The sequence below is a fragment of the Perognathus longimembris genome, chromosome 13, assembly GCF_023159225.1.
Source record: "Perognathus longimembris pacificus isolate PPM17 chromosome 13, ASM2315922v1, whole genome shotgun sequence".
NCBI lineage: Eukaryota > Metazoa > Chordata > Mammalia > Rodentia > Heteromyidae > Perognathus > Perognathus longimembris.
In genome coordinates, this window is record NC_063173.1 from 55,812,377 (window position 1) to 55,827,779 (window position 15,403).

Sequence of the window (15,403 nt, forward strand, 5' to 3'; positions counted from 1 at the left end):
GGGAGAGGGGGAGCCGGGTAGATCCGGCCCTCGGGGGGCCTGGGACCCCTCGGGGATCGGGGAGCACGCCTCCTCTTTGGGGAAACTGAGGCTTCCCAGACCAGGACTGCGCTTCTGGGGAAACTGCGGCCTCCGTGCAGTCTTGCGAGGCGGATGGAGGACGCTGAGTCCCGGAACCCGCTCCGGTGCATGGATCCGCGCCGGCCGGCAGGCGCCCCAGGGCTGGGGGAGGGAGGGGCGGCGCGGCACCGGGAGGGGAGCCGGAGGCCCGGGATCGTCCTGGGCGACGGGAGCGCGGTGCTGGCACCCAGCCCGTCCCTCCCCGACCCGGGCTCCGGAATTGGCCTGAGACTGTGTACCCAGCCAGCCGTGCGCGCGGAGCCCGGCGGCCGAGGCCTGCGCTCCCTGCCCCCGGCCCGCGGCCCCCATCGCCGGCGGGGACCCCGTGGGGCCTCCCGGGCCCGGCCCGGCCAGGGCTGACTGGACTTGACGCCGCCTCCCCTCGGTGCCCAGGCCCCGTCAAGATGAAACCTGTGGTCGTGGTCCACGGCGGCGGAGCCAGCAACTTCTCCGCGGAGCGCAAGGAACGGGTGCGCCAGGGCATCATGCGAGCCGCCAAGATGGGCTACAAGATCCTCAGGGACGGGGGCAGCGCGGTGGACGCCGTGGAGTGCGCCGTGGCCATCCTGGAGAACGACCCCGAGTTCAACGCAGGTAAGGCTCGGCTCCGGGTCGGGCTCCTGGCTCCCCGCGGGGGACGCCTGACCCACGGGGGGGGGGGGGCGCCTGGCCCTCGGGAGGGGGGAGACGCCTGACTCACGGGGGACTTCTGGACCCCCACGGGGGGAGCCTGACCCCCCACAGGGGACGCCTGACCCCCCACAGGGGACTCTTGGACCCCCACGGGGGCACCTGACCCCCCACTGGGGACGCTTGGCCTCCCACGAGGGACTCCTGGACCCCCACGGGGGACCGCCTGACCCTTCACAGGGGACGACTGGCCCCCCACTGGGGACCGCCTGACCCTTCACTGGGGACGCAAAATGTGGCTTTGGGTCAAGCTAAGATGCCCGGGGCCGAGGGGAAATGAGCCGCTGTTTTGCGTCTCTTTCTCGGCTGATCAGGTTTTGTGTGTGTGTTGTTGCTGTGGTTTTCGTCGGCCGTGGGTCTCGACCTCGGGGCCCGGATGCTGTCCCTGCGCTCTCCCGCGCTCAGGACCTGGCTGTTGGTCCTGGTCCCTCCTCCACCCGGACTGAAGCAACGCAGGTTGGGGCACGAGCTCCCCAGCTCAAAGCCTGCGCTCTGCGCGTCTGCCCCCGGGTTTGCAATGTCTAAGGGAGATGAAGTACCAGAGGCAGGAAGGGCCGGGACCCAGCCTCACTCCCTACCCTGCTTCTGTTTTTCCCTTTGCCTTTGCCAGCTAAAGTCAGTGTCATCCCAGCAGCCTCTGCTGTAATCTCTAGAAAAGCTATGCAAACGCGGACTCCAACTTTAGGACATCTTATCTGGAGTGTTCCTGAAAGTAGTGTCTGTAGTTCTCTTCGTGTTTTAATATGGATTAAAGTTTAATGTTTTCAGTGTGTTGCATCATAAAACTTACCGAATTAAAAACTAACTTGGTAGATACCGACATCGTAAAAATTGAATTTTCAGATTCCAGCACTAGACTTTTTTTTTTTTTTGGGGGGGGGGGGTGGGGAGAGATCTCATTGATTCTCCAGGCTGGTGGACTCAAGTACTCTTCCGATCTCAGCCTCCTGAATCCCTAGGATTACAGGGGTCCCACACTGTACCCCACCTAGAAGTGGTCTTTAAAGACTGACTCGGATTGGCAACGGAGTAATAGCCCTTTGCATTCACTGGAGCTGAGCAATGTTTGTAGAGAACTTCCTTCCTGTGAAGGGATGGAAACAGTGCACTCCTCTGTTTCTCTTGAGCTTCCATGAACTTGATGTATTTCTTCAAAATGTTTCCTAGAATTTGCTAGTGAAGGCATCTGAATTTGAAGGGTGTTTGTTTGTTTGTAAGGTTTCTAACTACCAAATATTTCTATTTGATATGAACAATTAAGACCATCTGTTTCTTCTTTGAGTGTGCTTTGTCTAGCTGTATGTTTCAGAAATGTTTCCATTTTGTGTAATTTGTTTAATCTATAAGCCTAGAGTTATTTGCAAAATTTTATTCTTAACGTATTCTTAGATCCTTTTCTGGTTCATAATGGCAATCGGGTTTTCTCTCGCTTGCGTGACTAAGGCCTCCCTCTAAACCTCCTTACCACGTGGGTACATTACTCATCTGATGGGAAAAAAATTAAAATATATTCTTTTGCTGGTGGCTTACCACCAGACCCAGCCTATTTTTATTTAGTTATTTAGTTATTTATTTATTTATGTCAGTCATGGGGCTTGAACTCTGGGCTTGGTTGCTGTCCCTAAGCTCTTCAGCTCAAGGCTAGCGCTCTACCACTTGAGCCACAATACCACTTCCCCCAGCCTGTCTATTTCTAAAGAGCAGTACTGAGGTCTTCAAAAATAATTGTGAAAAACAGATGCCAGTGGCTCACATCTGTAATCCTAGCAACTCAGGAGGCTGAGATCTGAGGATCATGGTGTGAAATCAGCCCAGGTAGAAAATTCCATGAGACTCTTATCTCCAATTAACCACCAAAAAGCCAGAAGCGATGCTGTGGCTCAAGTGGTAGAGTACTAACCTTGAGTGAAAGAGCTCAGTGATGGAACTCAGGCCCTGAGTTCAAACCCCAGGACTGGCAAAAAAAAAAAAAAAGTAATAGTGAATTTGTCTATTTCTCATTTCAGTTCTGTTTCTGCTTCCTTTGATTTGAAACTCTGATGCTTGAGGAATAGATGATTATATGTAAATTAACCCTTTATTATTATTTAATGTCCTTCTTATCCCATGTTCCTTGAAGTATGCTTTGCCACCTAATATTAATATAGCTACTCTCAACTTTCATTAAATTATCTTACCTTTATATATCTTTTTCTGTTCTTTCATTTTTAACATATTTCTGTTTAAAAGTGAATTTCTTATGGGCAGAATACAGTGTGTCTTACCATTTGACAATTTCTGCTTTTGAGATGGGAGGTGTTTAGAACATTTGCTGATATATTTGTGTATAAAGCCATCATCTTGCCATTTATTTTCTATTTCTTGGTCTTTTTCTGCCTTCTTTGAAATAACTGAGCATTGTATGTGGTTCTATCTCATTTTCTTTGCTGGCCAACTAGCTAGGCTTTTTGTTCTGTTTTGTTTTTTTAATTGGTTGTTTGAGGGTTTGTGGTATATACCTCCAACTTGTCACAATCTGCCCTCAGGTGCGAAGTAAGGCCCTTGTTCTTGTCTACCACCTGTTCTTCCTTTATGCTGTCTTTACCATCAATTTCATTCTATGTATGTTACAGTTATATAACATGTAACTATTTTTGTTTTTAAAAGTTCAGTTTTAAATATCCTATAAAAAGGGAAACTTGTTTATTTAGCTAATTTCTATTTTCAATGTACTTTATTCCTTTAAGTAAATTTGATCTACCTGAGGGCCTTCCTTTAACATTTCTTGTTTTGTACATTTTTCGTGTGTGTGTGTGTGTATCTGTGTGTGTGTGTGTGTGAAGTACTTAGGGCTTGAACTCGAGGCCTCTGACACTTAGCTTTTTCACTCAAAGCTGGCATTCCAGTACTTCAGCACACCTCTAGTTTTAGCCATTTACTGGTTTTTTGGAGATAAAAGTCTCGGGGACTTTTCCACCCATGCTGGCTTCAAACCATGATTCTTAGCCTCCTGCAGAGCTAGGATTACAGATTTGAGCCACCAGTGCCCAGTTCTTGATGCTCATGTTTTGAAAGATACTTTTATTTGTAGAATTCCAACATGACAGGTTTTGTCCTTGAGTGAAATTTCAGACACTGCTCCACTCTCTTTGATCTTGAATCGTTCTGGTGAGAAGTCCGCTGTCATTCTAACCATTTTCCTCTTCCTCCTTCCTTTCCGCTGGCTGATTTTAAGGTTCTCTTGTCTGTAAATTGATAATCTTGTGCCTCAGTAGCTTGAAGTTCATTGAGCTTCTCAGATCTGTCAGTTCATAGCTTTTATCAAATTCATAGAGCTTTTACCCATTATTTCCTTATTTTTTTCATCCTCCTATCTCATCTCTCCTCTTGAGAACACCGATTATAAATATTTGGCTTCTTGAAATTGTCCCTGATCTCAATGATTCTCTTAATGTTTTGTGTGACCAAGTCTCAACATGTAGCTTAGGCTGGCCTTGAACTTACTGTGCTCCACCATACCCTTCCAAGTGCTTAGATTACGAGAATGTATACCATGCCTGGGTAGCTAATGTCTTTGTCCTTTTTTTTTTTCTTTTCTGTCTATTTTCTGTTCATTTGTAGAGTTTGGGGCAGAGGTAGTTTCTGTTCCTGTATCTTCAAATTCATTAATCTTTTATGCTGTAACACCTAATCTAATGTTAATCCATTCACTGTGTTTTCATGTCAGACATTTTTTACAAGGCAAGCACTTTACCACTAGGCCATATTCCCAGCCCCATATTGTAGACTCAGGGCCTGAGCACTGTCCCTGGCTTCTTTTTGCTCAAGGTTAGCACTCTGCCACTTGAGCCACAGCGCCACTTCTGGCTTTTTTCTATATATGTGGTGCTGGGGAATCAAACCCAGGGCTTCATGTATATGAGGCAAGCACTTTACCACCAGGTAGACTTTTTTTTAAATTGTAGTTCTAGTTGGGTCCTTCTTATATTTTACTGTATGTTTTTGTATTTATAATAGAAGTTGTCTCAACATCTTTGTGTGCTGTCTGTCTTTTTTCTCATTTGTAAGTCCGTTGGAATTGATTGATTTTTCTTTTGTCTTCCTCATTTTGGATTATGTTTTCCTATTTCTTTATGTGCTTATTCCTTCCTTCCTTCCTTCCTTCCTTCCTTCCTTCCTTCCTTCCATGTGTGTGTGCCAGTCCTGGGGCTTCAAATCAGGGCCTGCCCACCTATCCCTGAGGTCTTTTGCTCAAAGCTGGAGTTCTACCACTTGAGCGACAGCTCTGCTTCTGACTTTTTGGTAGTGGTTAATTGGAGATAAGAGTTTCATAGACTTTCCTTCCCAAGCTTCCTTTGAACTGCAATCCTTTGATCTCAACCTTATGAGTAGCTAGAATTATAGGTGTGAGCCACCAGTATCCAACCTGTATGGTGATTTCTTATTGGATATGAGATACTGTGAGTTTTACCCTATCAACTGTTGGATATTTTGGCAGTCCTTTATTATTGAGCTCCATTCTGGGAAGCAGTAAAATTTGTGGAAGACAGTTTGATCTAGTTGAAGTTTACTTCTAAGCTTTCTTAGACAGGACTGAAGCAGCCAGCCTTGGGTTGAGTTTGCCCCACCACCACCCTCTGCGAATAAAACCACTTGATGAGTGGCTGGGGATATAGCCTAGTGGCTAGAGCGCTTGCCTCGTATACATGAAGCCCTGGGTTCGATTCCCCAGCACCACATATACAGAAAATGGCCAGAAGTGGAGCTGTGGCTCAAGTGGCAGAATGCTAACCTTGAGCAAAAAGAAGCCAGGGACAGTGCTCAGGCCCTGAGTCCAAGGCCCAGGACTGGCAAAAAAAAAAAAAAACACTTGATGAGGTTCTATGCCCAGTGGTGAAGTTCTTCTACTTCGGCCCATAGGAACTTGAGGCATTCCTAGCCACGTGGGTTCCAGAAATGGTTTCACTGTGTCCTTTCTGTGACTCTTCCTCTCCTTGCCTCATGGGTTGGTACTCAGTGTGGCAATGTCAAAAGACATTAAGACTTTTAAGAGGCAAGACTCGGGGCTGGGAATATGGCCTAGTGTCAAGAGTGCTTGACTCGTATACATGAAGCCCTGGATTCGATTCCCCAGCACCACATATACAGAAAATGCCCAGAAGTGGCGCTGTGGCTCAAGTGGCAGAGTGCTAGCCTTGAGCAAAGAGAAGCCAGGGTTCAAGGCCCAGGACTGGCAATAAAAAAAAAAAAAAAAAAAAAGAGGCAAGACTTCTGCTGGGCCATGCCTATAATCTTAGCTACTCAGGAGGCTGAGATCTGAGGATCATGATTTGAAGCCATCCCAGGCAGGAAAGTCTGTAAAATTCTAATCTCCAGTTAATCACCAAAAAGCCAGAATTTGAGGTGTGGCTCAAGTGGTGGAAAGCTAGCCTTAAATAAAAGCTCAGGGACAGTGCCCAGGCCCTGAGTTCAAGCCCCAGGACCAACAGAAAGAAAGGAGGAGGAGGAAGAGGATGAAGAGGGAGAAGAGGAAGAGAGGAGGAGAAAGGAGAAGATAGGAAGAGGAAGGAGAGGGAGGAGGAGAGAAGAGAAAGAGAGCAAGAAGGAGAGAGGGAGGGAAGAAAGGGTCTGAGAGGCTGGGGATATGGCACGAGTGGCAGCACATCTACTTGGCAAGCCAGAGGCCCTGAGTGGGATTAGCAGAGGTCTTTAGGTCATTGTGGTGCCCTTGGAAGGGGCTGGCCCGGTTCTCAGGGCACCTCCTTTGGTCCCCACACTTCTCTGGCTTTCTGACATGCCGCGCGTCCACTCTCTCCCCATGCACCCCTACCTTGCAATGCCTTCTTCCTCCTTGAGGCCTTTACTGGCACCAAGTACATTGGCGTTGTGCCCTGAGCCTCCAGAGCTGCCATCTACATAACCCTCCTTTAACTTCCACCCAGCCAAGTTGTGTGATTCTAGTGGGAAACTTGCCAGTACATCCTACATGCATGGTCAGTGTATTTGCTTCCCCCTCACCACACACACACACACACACACACACACACACACACACACATTCACGCACTCATGCGTGTGCACGTGCGTGCGTGTGCATAACATTTTCCTCTCCTCAAGTACCTTAACTCATAAATTCCAGCCACCCTGCTTCCTGAATTCTCTACCCTGTCTCCTCAGCTCAGGAAACCCCATGGGTTTCCTTTGGGTTTCTGCTCCACTTTGCATTCTGGAAACGTCCAAGCTGAACACAGCAGCCCTTGTAGAGCACTGCTCTTTGTTTCTCCTTTCACAAAGATCGCCATCAGGGCTACTGAGCAGTAACTGTTTCCCATCTTGCTAGATGTTTAGGTCAGAAGCCTTTTGATTGATTAAATCCTCACCCATGAGGTTTATCGTGGCCTGTGACACACTTCCTAGTGCTTCTTCCCTTGGTGTCTTCTAGTGTGGTTAGCCTGGGGCTCAGTGGTTATGGGGCACTTGCCTCGCATGTGCAAAGGCCCTGTGTTCCACCCTGGCTCCGCAAAAAAGAAAGTAGGGTGAGGAAGGTACAGGAGGGGGCAAGAATTGGAAGGTAGGAGGGAAGGAAGAAAAGGAGGGATGAAGAGGAAGGAAAGGAGGGAGGGAGGGAAACCTAATTCTGCTGCACTTGCTTCCTTTTTAATTGAGTCAACAAATACTTTCTTTAACACTCATTTAGCAAAGCCAAGAACATTTCCACAATGCAAATGAAGTAACGATCTGGGAGTCAGTTTCCTTGGCCGCTTGCTGTGCCCTAGCCAAGCTGGTGACCTGCATTCCCTCCCCTCCCCACCCCCACCCCACCTCCCCCGCCAAATACCAAAATAGCCCATTCTCTACCCAGGTAGCAGCTTACATTGCATTTCAGATTTGTGAAAATATTGTTAAGAAATGCATCATATTTTGATTGTCAGTCTCTTAAAATTTCCTAGTTGAATGGTCTCTCCTATCCCTAAAATCACTGCTTCTGCAAAGTTAGGTTTTGCTTCTCCCCCACAAAAGCATCAGTGTCTGTGACTGCCTTCGCACAGGAAATGGCTGTCAAGGCCACGGGCCTTATACGTGACCTGATAGATGATCGGTGGGAGTTCAGGGGTTTTGTTGTTTCATCGTCTGCACGATTGGCTTATAATCAGAGCAATCAGCACTTACTGGTTTCCCTGTGAGCCGGGCACTGCTCTGGAGGTGCCATCCATCTACCTCATAGGTGGCTATGAGAGTTAAGTAAGCAGATGTGCTTACCCTGTTTTATTTGCTTGTCTGTTTGCCAAGCCTGGGGCTTGAACTCAGGGCCTGAGCACTGTCCCTGGCTTCTTTGTGCTCAAGGCTAGCACTCTACCACTTGCGCCACAGTTCCACTTCTGGCTTTTTCTGTTTATGTGGTTCTGAGGAGTTGAACATTCAACCAGGGCTTCATGCATGCCGGTAAAGTCCTGTACTACGAAGCCACATTCCCAGCCCATTCCTAACCATTTTGCAGATGAAAATAGAGACGCCGAGAAGTTAAGAGGCATAGCTAGACACTTAAGCAGCATCAAAGCGGAGGAAATTGGAGAAAGGCATTTGTGGCCGCAACCTGGCAAAGGCACAGAGTAACTTGGAGGAGCCCCATGTCAGGGTGCAGATAGCTGGATCAAGAAGGACTCCTATCTTTTCCTTAGCTCACAGAGTCCTGTCTCAGTCTACTTAGTATCTGAAGCAGGATACTGTATAAAGGAAAGAGAGCGTTGAGAGGGCAAGTCAGTGGCAGAGAACTTACCTGACATAGGTGGTCACAAAAAAAAAAAAAGAGGTTTACTCACCTCTGAGTTTGGAGGTTCAAGAGCACCACCATCTGCTCACATGACTGAGGGTGACACACCGGGTGCCGGTCGGTGCTCACTGCTGTCATCCTCCCTACACAGGAAGCTGAAATCCGAGGATCGCGGGCAGGAAAGTGTGTGAGACTCTTATCTCCACTAAACTACCAGAAAAGCCAGAAGTGGAGCTGTGTCCCAAGTGGTAGAGCTCTAGCTTTGAGCAAAAAGAAGCGCCCAGGAACAGCACACACACACACACACACACACACACACACCTACCTACTCTCATATTGTGGGCCTGACCCACCCCTGCAAGACCCTCACACCTGCCCCCCAGACCAGCACTGATCTGTTTGTGAGGGTGGGACCCCCCTCCACCTAATCACCTCCCACCAGACCTGCCTCTCCACCACCTCAACCTCGCCAGGGACCAGCTTCCATCCCTGAACCACGGGAGACAAACCATATCCAGACCAAGTCTTCCCCAGTGTTTTCTCGTTTGTTTTGGTGGTACTGGGGTTTGAACTCGGGGGGCCTCGTGCTTGCTATAGGCTGGTGTTCCACCACTGAGCCACACCACTAGCCCCGCCCCTCTGCTTTTAATTCTCCCTTCATCTCCGCTGTAGGTTGTGGCTCTGTGCTGAACATAAATGGTGACATTGAGATGGACGCCAGCATCATGGACGGGAAGGACCTGTCTTCAGGAGCCGTGTCGGCCGTGCGCTGCATCGCCAATCCCGTGAAGCTCGCACGCCTCGTCATGGACAAGGTACATGGGACAAAAGCCACTCACTCTTGCCTGGCCCGCCGTTAACCGCGTGGTTCGAAGCCAGCCAGGGCAGGAAAGTCTGTGAGACTCTTATCTCCACTCAACTACCAAAAAAGCCAGAAGTGAGTCTGTGGCTCAAGTTCAAGTGGTAGAAAGCTCGTTTTGAGTTAAACAAAAGCTCAGGGACAGCACCCAGGCCCTGAGTTCAAGCCCAAGTACCACACTGGCACAAAACCCACTTTTCTTTTTTTCACACACCCGCTTTCCCTTTTGCTCCTGTAGACGCCTCACTGCTTTCTGACTGACCAAGGCGCTGCCAAGTTCGCACAGGACATGGGAATCCAGCACATCCCTGTGGAGGAACTCATAACAACGAGGAACAAGAAGCACCTGGAAAGAGAGAAGGAGGAGCTGAGAGCCCAGAAGCCCGACTGTGCCAAGTAAGCCTCCCACGGCCCACCGGCTGCTCCAGGGGACCGGCTGGGAGGGGTCCTCCTCACCCATCCTGGGGAAGTCATTTCAACTAAGTAATAGAAAAGCCACTCTTTGGGTTCTTCAATTTCACCTCATCTACTACCCGACCTGCACAGGTAGTAGGCGGTCACTCCAGCAAGCTGACATGACTTGAGAGGCGACTGTGGGGCAGGACGAGTGTCGTTGATCCAAACACTTTGGGGCTAGGGAGGGGAGCCTAGGGCTTGAACTTGGGACTTGCACTCTTTATTAGCTTTTTCCACTCAAGACTGGGGCTCTACCATTTGAGCCACACCTCCACTTCTGGCCTTTGGCTGGTTAATCAAACCTAAGAGTCTCATGGACTTTTCCTGCGAGGGATAATAATAAGTAAAGGTTCCCTGGAACCTACAACGTTTAACTCAAAGTGTGTTCGGTGCCTGTGAGCACACACTGCGGGAATGTAATCGGTGGTGTGTCCTCTTCCGGCTGTCACCCTGTCTGTCTCTCACAGACACATGGGGACTGTGGGTGCCGTTGCCATGGACTGCAGAGGAAACCTGGCCTATGCCACCTCTACCGGGGGCATCGTCAACAAGATGGTTGGCCGAGTCGGAGACTCTCCGTGTATAGGTAGGACGGTATAGCCCTGCTCCTCCTCCCCAGCACGGTCCTGTGATCGTGTCATTTCCTCTCTCCTCTTGGTGACAGCTTCAGAATCCTGAGCAATGACATTTGGATTGGCAGGGGCTGTTGGAGCCACTGCTGCGAGCAAGGTGCTTGCATCCAGTAGTCACTCTGTTTTTCTAGATTAAACTTTGGTATGTCTTGGGGAAGGATTCAGGGACGGAGAGTGCTAAAGTTGTCCCAGGCTGCCGTGTGGCATGCTGCCTTCTCTTTAGCTCCAGATTCAGGATCTGCACTTCTGCACAGTGGGTTACTTGCACGACGCCACCCCCCAGGTCTGGGCCCACAGTGTAAGCGGGCTGGGAGCCCGTGGCTCACCCCTGTAATCCTATCCATGCAAGAGGCTGAGATCTGAGGGTCACGGTTTAAAGCCAGCCTAGGCAGGAAGGTCCATGCGATTTTTCTCAGATTATGCACACCAAAAGAAGCCAGAACTGGAGCAGTGGCTCAAGCGGCAGGGTGATAGCCTTAAGCAAAAAAGCTCAAGAACAGCACCCAGGACCTGAGTTCAAGCCCTGGGGCCAGCACAAAAATTCATTCATTCAGGCAAATGGTAATAGAATGCTTTCATTTCGACCAGGGAAAGGGAAAGGCAACTCTGTCTTGTGTGTTCTATGTATGAACAAATACAGAAATGATGGAGGAAAGGCCATAAGTTTTCTTAGTCCAGGACTAAAGTAAGGAAGAATTTTTAACAAAGTAGCTGTAGCTCCAGACCCTGCCCCGGCACTTAAACGGGCAGCCAGGGTGACTTCATTTGAATGCCTGTCGGTCATGATACAGAGTTCCCTGTCCAGGGGTGGGGTACGTGGAGCAGACGGGGAGGAATACAGGGTGGCTATCTGGTGTGGCTGCTGGGGTGGGGGGGACCCTGCCTCCCTGAGGCTGAGACCTCAGGGGTCCGGGTGCCTTTGCATGGTGCTCCCCTTGTCGTCATCTTTGCGTCAGTGGGTCATGGCTATGGATCTGATCTCTGTCTGTGCTTTAACGCTCTGGGGTCCAACAAGGCATAGCACAAGCTGTGTGGTCGTGTTTAAACTTGGGGGGGAGGGGGTCAGTCATTGGGCTTAAACTCGGGGCCTCATCGCTGTCCCTGAGCTTTTTTGCTCAAGGCTAGCTCTCAGCCATTTGTACCACTCCTCTACTTCCAGCTTTTGTTGTTGTTGTTGTTGTAATTTATTGGAGATAAGAATCTCAGACTTTCCTGCTCAGGCAGGCTTCGAACCGTGATCCTCAGATCTCAGCTTCCTAAGTAGCTAGGATTACAGGCGTGAGCCACCAGCTGTTGCTGCTCCATTAGAACCAGTCTCCTCTTTTGCTCAGGATCCGGAGGTTATGCAGACAATAACATTGGAGCCATTTCAACTACGGGGCACGGGGAAAGCATCCTGAAGGTGAATCTGGCCAGACTCGCTCTCTTCCACATAGAACAAGGTACATAGAATGTGGAACAAGTTTCTAAGTTGTGACAATGAGTTTGCAAAGGCTATTTTAGCCATGTACCCGTGTCTCATGCCTACAATTCTAGCTACCGAGGAGACTGAGATCTGAGGATTGTAGTTTGAAGCCATCCAAGCTGGAAAGCCCATGAGACTCTGATCTCCAATTAATCTCCAAAAATCTCCAGAAGTGGAGCAATAGCTCAAGGGGTAGAGATCACCCTTGAGCAGAAAAGCTAAGAGACAGCACCAGGCTCTGAGGTTAAGCCCCCAGTACCAGAATGGATGGATGGGTGGATGGGTAGATGGATAGCTAGTTGATAGGTAGAGCCTATCATCTTTAGCCTGATACAAAGACTCCCTCATCAAGGACATAAGGACCCTCCTTTTGAGCATTTATAAAGAAAATATTTTCCAGCAGTTTTGTTAACTCACTTTGGGTGTTTTGTGTTGTCATTTTTGTTTATATTTTTGTATTATAAAGGATGTTTCGGGCTGGGGATATAGCCTAGTGGCAAGAGTGCCTGCCTCGGATACACGAGGCCCTAGGTTCGATTCCCCAGCACCACATATACAGAAAACGGCCAGAAGCAGCGCTGTGGCTCAAGTGGCAGAGTGCTAGCCTTGAGCAGGAAGAAGCCAGGGACAGTGCTCAGGCCCTGAGTCCAAGGCCCAGGACTGGCCAAAAAAAAAAAAAAAAAAAAAAAAGGATGTTTCCATCAGATTTCTTTGAGTATTATTTTTCTTTTTTTTTTTTTTTGCCAGTCCTGGGGCTTGGACTCAGGGCCTGAGCACTGTCCCTGGCTTCTTTTTGCTCAAGGCTAGCACTCTGCCACTTGAGCCACAGCACCACTTCTGGCCGTTTTCTGTATATGTGGTGCTAGGGAATTGAACCCAGGGCCTCATGTATATGAGGCAAGCACTCTTGCCACTAGGCCATATCTCCAGCCCCTCTTTTTTTTTTTTTTGGTCCTGGGGCCTGAACTCAGGTCCTGGTCATTGTCCCTGAGTTTTTGCTCAAGGCTAGCACTCTACCACTTGAGCCACAGCACCACTTCTGGCTTTTTCTGTGTATGTGGTACTGAGGAATCGAACCCAGGGCTTCATGCATGCGAGGCAAGCGCTCTACCACTAGGCCACATTCCCAGCCCCTCCCTGAGGGGATAGAGCTCTACCACTTGAGCCACTTGAGCTCCATGTCTGCAGCCTGGTGGTTCATTTTTCGGAGATTAGAGTCTCTCAGGCTTCCCTGCTGGAGCTGGCCTCTAACCTTGATCCTCCGGTCATAGCCTCTGGAGTAGCTAAGATTCCAGGCATGAGCCGCTGGCACCAGCTCTACTCTATTCCTCCTTCCTCTCTGTCAGGGAAGACAGTAGAGCAGGCTGCCGACCTGTCGTTGGAGTACATGAAGTCACGAGTGAAAGGCTTAGGTGGCCTCATCATGATCAGCAAAACAGGAGAGTGGACGGCCAGGTGGACCTCCACCTCCATGCCCTGGGCGGCTGCGCAGGATGGCAAGGTGTACGCCGGCATCGACCTCAACGAAACCACCATCACGGACCTGTGCTCCTGAAGGCCCGGCCACAGGGGCTAGCCCGGAGGCGACGCTCAGCTGTGCGGTGTGCAGATGTAGCTTAATCAATTAGAAGTAGACATGGAAACCTGACGTATTCTGTCCCTCCTTTTGTCAGTGGCCTCTGTCTGGGTGAGGGCGGGCCTCTAGAGCACAAGAGAAATCCCAGGTTCCCATGGAAACCAGGCCTTGCGGGAGCAGTCTCCCTTGTGTACCAGGGACAGTGCCCAGGAGCGCGCATGCAGGGCAGGGAGGGCCTTCCGGGATGGGGAGCCGGCCCCCCGGGAAGGCGGGCAGGCCCAGGGCCCAGGCCTCAGGGATCCACTGCGGCAGAGCCACCGAGGGGGACGGCAAAGTGTCAAAGACCTCCTTGCTGACCACTTGGCAAAGGAAGGTATAGCTCCGCCCTTCTTGATTGAGTAATACAGACATGTTTCCAGAGCCTTGAAGAGGACCCCCATGGCTCCCCCATCCGGAGAGGAGGGGTCCCAAGGGACACTGGAATTTGCTGACAGTGGAGGGTATTCCTGATGGTCAGGGGGTGTCCCCCACAAGGTGGGGAGCTGAGGGCCCCTCAGGGCAAGGCCGGAGGCTGCACATGACACTGCGGCTCACTGAGGCCGGGGCTGTCCAGAGCTGAGGGTCAGCCCCTCACACACCGAGGGGCGGGTCGCCTGGTCGTCTTGGCAACGCGGGCTCCTTCCTGTCCTTGTCCGGCTGCACTGGGAATGGTATTTCTCCTGTGACAGAGCTACTCAGGTGGGGGTGGGTTTGCTTTGGTTTGGTGTTTTGTTGTTTTTTGTTTTTTGTTTTTTAGTGTGTCAGGGCTTACCTTCTCTCTGAAAAGCAATTGCCTAACCTCAAATTCCACATGCCACTAAATAAAATGTATTTTGAAAGAATAACAGTGTGGTTAGGTGTCACTGTTGACAAAAAAAAAAAAAGACCCTGGTCCCTCATTTCAGGCAGCTTTGGAGATGAGGAGTCTTTTTGAACTGAGGGGGACATGGAGGGAGGACAGGAATTTTTGAGAACAGGACTTTTTTTTTTTTTAACTTTTGAACAGGTTAAGGAAGAACCAAGCCCACCACATGGCAGCACCGTTTGGCAGGGCCCATGGCCCAGTTATCCTGCAGCAGGCCAGTGTCAGCCCTGACTTACACAGTCACAGCTCTTGACACCAGACACACCTGTCACCCACCTGAAGTCAGGGCTGAGCTCCAAAACTACTTACTCCATTTGCTGGGGAGCCCTGGATCATTGCACTTTGAAGCATTTGACAGTTACGTATTATTCAAGATTAAATGAGCCAGGCACTGGTGGTTCACCCCTGTAATCCTAGCTACTCGAGGCTGAGATCTGAGGGTCAAGGTTCAAAACTAGCCCAGAGGAGCCCAGGGGTTGGAGGCATGGCTCAGGTCACAGAGCACCAGCCAATGAAGGAGAGCAAGAATCCAATACAGAGTGAGTTCCAGTCCCAGGCTTCAACAACAACAAAAATGCCAGCCCAGGTAGGCAAGCTCCTAAGATTCTTATGTCTAATTAACTACCAAAAAGCCAGAAGTTGAGCGTGGCTCTTCTGGCAGAGCACCAACCTAGAGTAAAAAAGCTTAGGGACAGCATTCAGGCCCTAAGTTCAAGCCCAAAATAACTTCAGGCACAAAGAAGAAAAAAGAAAAAGGAGCTGAAGGAAAACAGCCCCATACTGTATCTTAAGGATCCTATGGACACATCTAGAAACTGTTGTCAGGCTTAGGAGGGAGCTGATGTGTTTATAAACCTTGGGGAAAAAAAAAAAAAAACTCAACCTGGGCCGGGAAGGTAGCTTAGCGGTAGAGCGCTTGCTTAGCATGCATGAAGCCCTGGGTTGGATTCC

At 49.8% G+C, this 15,403-nt stretch overlaps 1 protein-coding gene and 1 non-coding gene across 2 annotated transcripts; both read left to right on the top strand.

Annotated features, from left to right (window-relative positions):
• The first annotated feature begins 265 nt into the window (after positions 1 to 265).
• Positions 266 to 14,432, top strand: Asrgl1 (asparaginase and isoaspartyl peptidase 1). The gene is made up of 6 exons (XM_048360695.1): positions 266 to 714; positions 9,233 to 9,375; positions 9,658 to 9,815; positions 10,343 to 10,461; positions 11,839 to 11,949; positions 13,319 to 14,432. The coding sequence occupies exons 1-6, from the start codon at positions 525 to 527 to the stop codon at positions 13,525 to 13,527; spliced, it is 930 nt and encodes a 309-aa protein (XP_048216652.1). The 5' UTR covers positions 266 to 524; the 3' UTR covers positions 13,528 to 14,432.
• Positions 2,200 to 2,301, top strand: LOC125362797. The gene has a single exon (XR_007213107.1). It is a non-coding gene; the product is annotated as a small nucleolar RNA U13 (small nucleolar RNA).
• Positions 14,433 to 15,403: the final 971 nt, after the last annotated feature.

Coding starts and splice junctions, on each gene's coding strand:
- Asrgl1 (XM_048360695.1), top strand. CDS start 525: ATGAAACCTGTGGTCGTGGTCCACGGCGGCGGAGCCAGCAACTTCTCC. Junction 9,376..9,657: donor CACGCCTCGTCATGGACAAG/GTACATGGGACA, acceptor TTGCTCCTGTAG/ACGCCTCACTGCTTTCTGAC. Junction 11,950..13,318: donor TCTCTTCCACATAGAACAAG/GTACATAGAATG, acceptor CCTCTCTGTCAG/GGAAGACAGTAGAGCAGGCT.